This window comes from Microtus ochrogaster, unplaced genomic scaffold (genome assembly GCF_000317375.1).
Source record: "Microtus ochrogaster isolate Prairie Vole_2 unplaced genomic scaffold, MicOch1.0 UNK29, whole genome shotgun sequence".
Taxonomy (NCBI): domain Eukaryota; kingdom Metazoa; phylum Chordata; class Mammalia; order Rodentia; family Cricetidae; genus Microtus; species Microtus ochrogaster.
Window position 1 is genome coordinate 4,480,542 of NW_004949127.1, and position 9,002 is coordinate 4,489,543.

The window sequence follows — 9,002 nt, forward strand, 5'->3', positions numbered from 1 at the left end:
AAAAGTTTCTTGAAACAGCGCAAAATCATCAGCCCAAAGTAGGGACTTCACTCAGTCACCTAAGCCTTCCGCGGGCCGTCAGAGCTGCGCCTGCTCGGGTCCCCGCCCCTCCCCGCCCCGTCCCTCCCCTCCCCTCCTTCCCCGCCCCTCCCCGCTCCTGCTTCTCTCCACACTCCCGAAAGTCTGCAGGACGCCTGCGCACGAGCCCTCCCCTCCCTTTCTCTCCCCTCCCCCGTCCCCCAAGGTTTGCTTGACGCCTGCGCGAGAGCCCCGGGTGTCCTCTAGGACTTACCCAGAAGGCAGCAGTTCGATCTCAGGTCATCATGGCGGGCAGACCTACTGGTAAGTGTCTGGTCTTCCCTAGTGGATGTTGCGGGGCGGTTTTCAGTCCTAGTATCTTGCTCCCCTTCTGCTCTAACAAACTAGTCACTTTGAGGGTAAGGGACGTGGCGTCCCAGTCCAGCTCCAGCTCAGGTTTTGCTGAGCCAGGCCTGGCCAGCCTGAGGTCTGGAACGGGACCTCTGCGGAAGGAGCCCTCCATGGCTGGACAGCGGGTCCGGACGCCTTCCCCTCGGCCTTAGGACAGCTTGGGGAAGTGAGGAGGTGAGTGGAAGTCTGCCGCAGTGGACTAAGGGAGCCCTTGGAGACAGACACGGTCCTCTGCACTAGAAGTCCTACCTTTTTCATGCTGGTGACATTGATCGGAGCAAATAGCTCTCTGAGCTAGTCCCCACGAACTTTTGTCAAAATTAGAGGAAGATTCGATAGGTTTATAGCTTTAGCGAGGTGTATCTGGAACATGGGCTGCAGAGCTGGAACGACTTTTTTTTTTCTTTTTTTTCTGTAGGCTTAGAACCAATTTGTCGTGGGATAGAATGCCAGAATATTTAACTAATTCACTCTTTGCCCTCTGGCGCTTTAAGTTGGAATAGCTTTTAAAAAACAATACTGGTACCCTTCTCACAGTCCCTAGAAATTGTGAAGGTCACCCACTTGACAAAAATTTAAAGAATGGTACTAAATTTAAGGTATTCTGCGTCGGTGTTCGTGTCTAATACTAGAGACCTGATTTCAATATAGATCAGATTGATTCCCTTCCGTGAGCCTGCTTCCTTTTCTGCAACATGCTTTTAACCTAGCATGTGGAAATGGTGAGCAGAGTAGTGCCTGGCACATTATAAGTGTTAAATTTAATTGTTATTATAATTACTGCTCTGTTTACAGTTTAGCTCCTATGTGTTTGTTTTTAGATTTATTTTTAATTCTTTAAATTTTATGTTTGAATTTTTTGAGCCAGTCTTGAAATCACTATGTACTGAAGGATGACCTTGAAGTTCTGATCCTCCTGCTTCCCTAAAAATGCTGGAATTGCAGGAATACACCACCACACCCATTTTACGTCGTGCTGGTGCTGGAACGCAGGACTTTGTGGAACTGTTTTAATTTTCCCTTAGAAACAATTTTATTTTAATTTCTGAGGTTGGAGGAAGCCATATAGTAAGGTATACAAAGTCAGAAGGAGCTAAGAAACTAGCCCTAGCCAAATTTTTTTATTTATTTATTTATTTTTTTTTTTATTTTTTTTGGTTTTTCGAGACAGGGTTTCTCTGTGGCTTTGGAGCCTGTCCTGGAACTAGCTCTGTGGACCAGGCTGGTCTCGAACTCACAGAAATCCGCCTGCTTCTGCCTCCTGAGTGCTGAGATTAAAGGCGTTCACCACCACCACCCGGCCCCTAGCCAAAATTTTAAAAGAAAGTTTAGACCATGAGAAGAGAACTCAGTTGATAAAACGCTTGCCTTGCCGTGCAAGCACATGCCTGAATTCAGTTTCCAGAACCCATGTTGTTTGTTTGTTTTTTAATAAAACCCGAGTTCCAGACCTGCCTGTCATGCTTTTAATCTTAGTGCTGGCGAGGTGGAGACAGGTGGATCTCGAGCTCTGATTGGCTAGTTATTTGGCAAATTTCAAGCCAGTGAAAGATGCCATCTTGTCAGACATTGCCCTGCTTCCTAGACCTCTTTGAGGGTACTTATTCATCAGGCTCAGCCTTGTTCCCCAAAGAATTATGAGTTGTTTTTGCATTGGTTATTTTGCTTGCTAGGCTTGAGCTCCAAGGCTGAGCTACATTCCCAGTCCTTATTTTAGTTTTTCTTTGTATACAAGATCTGAAATTTACAATCTTAAACTACCTCAGCTTCCCAAGTGCTGAAGTTACATACATGCTCTGTTACAATAAATTTTAACATGGAGTATTCCTCCTTATTTGTGTTCAGTTAGCTGTTTGGGAGGAGGAAAATGAGCTTTTTTTTTTTTTTTTTTTTTTTACTAATCTGTTGATTTTTAAATGATTAACTGATGTTATAAAAGTTTTTCCAGTAATTATTATATTTTTAAAATGATGGCCAAATAAGATTATGTAGACTAAAAGTTTTTGAGACTAGGACAGACCTGCCACCTAACCTGAACTCTTATAGCTTCACCCCCTTTAAAAAGAAAAATTTGCTTTTGCGACTACAAATGATAACAATGCTCCAGGTCTTTTTCCTGACCCTTGTCCTTTCAGTTCTGATAGTAGCAGGTCAATGCAGAGGGCCTTTGAACTTTGAGAACCCAAAGTTTTAGGAAGTATTTCTGTGGATATTAGGCACCTTTAATTTTGAGCTCACGGTTTTCTCCCATGATGTCGTAAGTGAAATTATGCAAAGGAATATTCTTTCTTAGGTTTATAAGAGTACGAGAGTTCTTTGGTTATTGATGTATTTTATTCATTCATAAGTATAGCAACTAACAGTGTGGTAATTATAGTTGCAGCATCAAGCAAGTGGCTGGATGGTTTTCGAAAATGGTATTATAATGCTGCTGGATTCAACAAACTGGGTGAGTTTCTGTTTTCTGTCGTCCTCTTGTTGTTCCTGAATGCTGTGCTTTTTAAAAATTCTTATAGTTCTAAAAAGATGTTTTATTTTGTTTTTGTGTGTATCAAATTTAAAATTAAACTATTTTGAGTTTTTCATTTTTTGTTTGAAGAGAGGGCTAAAATTCTAAATGCTTTTTTTCTTTCACATCTTTATATGTTTTGTGAGCTTTCTTACAGCTATCTAATTTGCTCTGATCTTCACTTTGTGGTCTAGAAGCTGAATGGAACCATTGGCAGATCTTAGGGATCTTTAGTATAATTTAGTATAATTTTAAGTTCTTTATGACTTTAAAGGAGAATTTATTATGCCAGGTGTGCTTGTGGAAGTCAGAGGAGGACTTCTACGATATAGTTCTTTCCTTCCTCCATGGGGTCTAGGGATCAAACTTGGGTCATTAGGTTGTTCAATAAATACCTTCACCTGCCTAACCATCTCACTGGTCCTAGTTATTTAATATCTTCTTCGTCTCAGAAGAGATGTGGTCTACTTGTGTTTTCAATGGCAAAATACACATTTTAAATATTTTCTGAACTGGGTCATATGAAATAGGAATTTTATGATAGTGGTTTTAAAAGGCCCAGATACTCCTTCAAGAAATAACTCAGGTCTGAAATTCTTTTGGTTTCCATCTTATATAGTGATTTGGTGCTTTTTCAGTCAAGTCTTGAGTTTTAAATCATAAAGATATTTTGCTCTTTAGAAAAGAAAATTCCTGGGTGGAGGAGATGGTGATGACCTGAGTTCAGAACCCACATAAAAGTTGAAACAGGGTGACTGGAGAGATGGTTCAGAGGTTAAGAGCACTAATTACTCTTCCAGAGGTCCTGAGTTCAATTACCAGCAACCACATGGTGGCTCACAACCATTCATAATGAGATCTGTTGCCCTCTTCTGGCCTGCAGGCAGACATGCAGTCAGAATACTATTTATACAATAAATAAATAAACATTAAAAAAAAAGTTGAAACAGTAGCACAAGCAGCTATAATCCCAGTGTGCCAATCTGGGAAGTTTGGGGGCAGAGACATGAATCTCTAGAAGCTGCTGGGCTAGCTCTTGCAAGGTGGAGAGACAAGAACCAACACCTTAAGTTTACCCTTTGACCTCTACGTGTATGTGGAGGGACAGGTATGTGCATGCACACACATACATGAAAAAACTGCTAGGTATATGCCTATAATTTGCAATAGAGAGACAGAAGCAAGAAGATGGTTATTTCAAGGCTAATATGAGACTGAGGTCAGAGAAACAAGTTATTCTCTGAGTTCAAGGCCAGTCAGGACTACATAATGAGACTTTTTAAAAATCACTTTTTAAAAAAATGGAGATGGCTGTTTAATCTGCTTTTTCTGTTTGTATCACAGGTTTAATGCGAGATGATACACTACATGAGACTGAAGATGTGAAAGAAGCCATAAGAAGGCTTCCTGAGCATCTTTATAATGACAGAATGTTTCGAATTAAGAGAGCCCTGGACCTGAGCATGCGGCATCAGATCTTGCCTAAGGAGCAGTGGACAAAATATGAGGAGGTAGAGCAGGTTTGCTTTGTCTAACAGTGTTTATCACTCAGCATGCAGTCAGAAACAGGAGAAACACTCATTTGTACAGTGCTTTAGTGTTCTCCAACTCATCCTACATAAGTAGCATTTCAGCAGCTGAGTGAGGTGAGCTGAAATGACTTTGAAAACCACTAAGCTAGTCTTTACTAGTCTTTAGTATGGAAGGCCTGGGCTAGATTCCAGGGTTTTTTTGGGTTTGTTTTTTTTTTTTTTGTCTTGAGGCTTTTTCCCCCCCTCTAATTCAGTTTCTTCTCTAATGCAAAGAGTTTTAGTTATATCAAGACCCCTGAGTGATCTTCTAGTTCCTTGTATGGATATCGTTGAAACCTGGAAAACTTCTAGGCATTGTTTTTTTTCCCTGATACTCCTCCTCCTAACTTCCTCACTGCATGATCTTTGTGAGGTTTTACAGTTAAAAAGCACATAGTTCCTAGAAGTTTCAGATTATATTTTCTTATGCTATAAGCAAAAAAGTTCTTTATAATGAATTTGAGGTTTAAGACCATTATTTTTCTTCATTCTTTAGGACAAATTCTACCTTAAGCCCTATCTGAAAGAAGTTATTCGGGAAAGAAAAGAAAAAGAAGAATGGGCAAAGAAGTGATCTTGTGGTTAAGATCTGTGGATATGCCTGGTCTCAGCATATTTTTATGAAGTTGTTTCAACCTGAATCACAATTTAAGAATTATTTGTTCTGCAGATGCCTCACTTTAAATAAATGTGTATTGAAGCCATTCTTGGAATTTTCTAATTTAATTGAAAGTCTTGCTTTTGATAATTAATCATTAGAAAGTCTTACTTTTGATAATTAATCATTTTTCTGACACAATTTTTTTCAGACTTCTAAGATTTTAGTTGCTGCTTAGCTGCCTGAAGATGAGAAAGCCTGTTTTAATCATCTCTTCATTGGCTAGTTAATCAACCAGGTTGCTAAAAAATATAGCATTTTATATAAGCTTAATAGTCAGCTTCAGACTCCTTTTGTCGGTTAGTGAGACACTGGGAAGTCATAGCAAGACCTAAACTGCAGCTGTGAGATGAGGGAAGAGGCAACCAGCACTGAACAGATGGGCCATAGCTTCTAAAGTGACCAATAGAAATAGGGAAAGGTTTTCCAGGACTTGGGACACGGTCTTTCCTAACATTGTTCTCTAGATTTATTTTGCATCCTGCCATTTAGAAAAAGTATGCATCCCAAGCTGGGCTTATATAACTTATCTGTGTATGTATAGATTCACATGCTCCTCTCTTAATATGTGGATTAGAAAATTAAAAACACCCCCCCCCCAAAACAGACATTAGGAAGGTAATAGGGAAAAAACCGAAAGATAAATTATATTTCCTTTAAATGTTTCTTTAAGTACTAGGTATTGAGCTAGACATTGTATGCATGCCTTTGATCATAGCACTCAGGAGGCAGGGCAACCTGTTTGTTGTACATATTTGCAGGACACCCAGAGTCACACAGACCCTGTCTCAAAAACACTAAAAAGCAAAACAACAGAAAAACCAACTGCGTACTAAACAGCAAAGTTTTCAAATCATAGATTAATTTAAAAATACAAGTTAGTCACTGCTGCTATGATTATGACTTGTGAGGTTCTCTGGTGGAGGTAAGAGCTGGAACTGCTGTGGGCAGGACAGGAGGAGGAATACCTTCAGTAGTTTCTGATGGGGATCTGCAGAGACCAGATGGAAGAGTGTCGGGGTCTGGTGTCAGCCCGGACCCTAGACCCCAACATAAACTATCTCTCTTGACTGGAGTGGAGGTGCAGGAATAAAGACACAACTCACATGGCTATATCGGGAGAGAGATTCTCAGAGATCCCTCCTGAAATCCTGAGTTCACATTCTGAAGAATTCCTCGCTTTAGTCTCCAAACAGCCTTATATATAAAAACATAAACTGAGGGGGAAATTTCATTATCATTCTGTTTCCTAGGTAACCAGGTGAATGGTTTTTAGTTACGTCTACATCCACCTGTGCTTGCTGTCACATAGGCTGAATTGGCACCTCTTTTCGGGCATCCTCCAAATTACAGAGAAGGAGCAAAGCAACAACCTGATCCTTTGTTAGGGTAGCAACAGCCTGTCTGGAAGGTTATGTGATCACTTGAGGTGTAGCCTATGGCTTTAGAGACTGGACACCATACCATATAGAAATATGGGCCTACAGAAGAGTAGGGACAGAGCTTTCTATTACATTTAAAATTCAGAAAACAAAATACAGGTACTTGCATATGCATTCCTTCAACCAAAATAAAAGTTCAAAAGACACTTAATGTTGGCCTCTACAAAATAATCCTAAAAGAGATTTAAAAACCAGATGTGCTCAACATGGAGACATACTTGTAATCAAAATCCCAGCACTTGGAAAACAGATGGCAGGCTTTTTAGTTCACGATCATCTGGGCTGGAGACTGTTTGAAGAAACAAAGTATCTTAGAAGTTTTAAAATATTAGGTAGTTTGTTGTTTATTAACAATAAAAAGCAATAAATTAACAAAACATAACAATAAAAAAGTTTTTTTCCCCAAAAAACTTCTCTCTGATCCTCAATTATATTTTGAAATTTGTCCTGAAAACTGTCGGTTTTCTAATGAGTTAGAGCTTTCCTAAAATATTTTGCTTGTGATAAAGTTGTTCTTTTTGGTTTTAGATTTTTGTGGGGGTGTTTTGTTTTGTCTTGCCTTGTTTGGTTTTTCTTCTTTTTCTTCTTTTCTTTTCTCGAAGCAGGGTTTCTCTGTGTAACAGCCCTGTCCTAGAACTCTGTAGACTAGGCTGGCCTCAAACTCAACAGAGATGTGCCTGCCTCTGCCTCCCGAGTGCTGGGAGTAAAGGCCTGTGTCGCCATTGCCAGGCTCAAAAGTAGTTCTTTAACATCCTTAACATTTAAGCTATTAAAGCAAAACTAAAGGCAATGCCAAGATGGACTTCAGCAGATGAGGTTTTGACTTAATAGGAATGGGAGGTTCCAGACTAACCACTGTTGTTCAAGGTTGAAGATGTGGTCTAACAATGGGGCAACCTCTGGTTTGGAGAAGAGTTCCTCCCCAATCCAAGCTGCCAGTGTGCATTGCTTGGTTACCGCATTCTAAATGAAAGCAAATAAATACAAGTTTGGGGGAACCATAGAATCACTTACTGTTGTTTGTGTTTTTGTTCATTTGGGGTTTGGTTTGGTTCTGAAACAGGGTCTTCCTTATGTTGTTCTGGTTAGCCTGCAACTCACAATAGACAGGGCTGGCTCCCTCTGCCTTCCAAGTGCTAAGATTAAAGCAGTGCACCACCACAACTGGCTTAATGTTTTCAGTGTTGTGAGTTATTATTCTGTTGTTTGTTGTGAGAATAAGCAGGATCAGGATTCAGATCACTGGGACATGGGGTAGATGGAAAGAACTTGTGAATAGACCAGTCCAATCCGGTCATTGGAAGAAGAGAAGCCTTTGTGCTATTGAAAGCCATCCTGTCTGCAAGTCACTGGGAAATCTGAAACAGCTGAAACCAAGTCATTCTGAGCTGATTCTGGGTTGGACCATATAAGCCTCAATCCTTTCACTTACTCCTTACACTTTGGAAAACCAACCTCTCCATCATTTGGCTCAACTCTAAGATAAAGCTGTTGATGAAACCTATTTTACTGTGATGTAAAAATGTACTCAAGTGTATTAATATGTTAAGGCCTTAAAGCACAGAATTATTTGAGGAAATGCCAAGTCCCATCAAAACCTAATAGCCTAGGCATGGGGGGATCGCTCCTGCTCCATCATTCCCATTGAATACCTGATCCTGAATAAAGTTTCTATAGATTGAGATGAGAAAAGGACTTTTGTAATGGCTTTGATGAGGATAGAACCCAGCTAGTTCCAGATTTTGCTGTTTAGACTAACAGTATTCTTGGACTTCAAACATGTCACATCCTTCTACTTTGCACCATTTAAAATCTCTTATTTGTTCGAAGTTTGAGGTTAATCTTGTCTTTGAACATATGACCTTTCTAGATCTTTAAGATATATTTGTTACTGGGTTCTATTTTTAAAAAATTATTATATTTTACTATACTCTGCAAGTCCATCTAAAACAGAGAACTGTCTTAGGTTCCCTGCTGATTCACCCGTCCAGTTAAAAAATGTGGGAAGCAGAGTAAATCACACTGGGACCTCAGGGCCCCAGATGCTGAACTACATTGCATACAAATACTTGATGATAGTTTTTGTGCATGACACCAAATTGTTAAGATTCTGTACTAACAATACTGATGACTTTTAAAATTCTTGAATCTTGAAATCTAAAGTGTACATTGCAATGATCTCATATCTATGCAAGGACTCCCTGTAAGGCATTTGCTCTGAATTAATTCTAACCTACTAGTAGACTAAACACTAGGATAAAAACTCATCCAAACTCACTCATATTTGGTTTCTAGCCATAATTAAAGGACAGTGAGCTTACAATTTGCAATCCTAGAGAAGCTAAATAAGAAGGTGAATCCAAAGACAAACATATAGGCATCCCCCTGAATAT

General features: G+C 39.7%; 1 protein-coding gene across 1 annotated transcript; it reads left to right on the forward strand.

The window, feature by feature from the left end:
• Nucleotides 1–236: 236 nt before the first annotated feature.
• On the forward strand, nt 237–5,213 carry LOC101995322 (cytochrome b-c1 complex subunit 7). Its single transcript, XM_005368151.3, has 4 exons — nt 237–342; nt 2,807–2,878; nt 4,283–4,449; nt 5,006–5,213. Exons 1-4 carry the CDS (start codon nt 324–326, stop codon nt 5,081–5,083), a joined length of 336 nt encoding a protein of 111 aa, XP_005368208.1. The 5' UTR covers nt 237–323; the 3' UTR covers nt 5,084–5,213.
• The last annotated feature ends 3,789 nt before the right edge of the window (nt 5,214–9,002 follow it).

What these genes read in the sequence shown, in the direction of transcription:
- LOC101995322 (XM_005368151.3), top strand. An exon ending in TGCTGGATTCAACAAACTGG is followed by an intron (nt 2,879 to 4,282) that starts GTGAGTTTCTGT and finishes TTTGTATCACAG; the next exon opens with GTTTAATGCGAGATGATACA. An exon ending in AGTGGACAAAATATGAGGAG is followed by an intron (nt 4,450 to 5,005) that starts GTAGAGCAGGTT and finishes TTCATTCTTTAG; the next exon opens with GACAAATTCTACCTTAAGCC.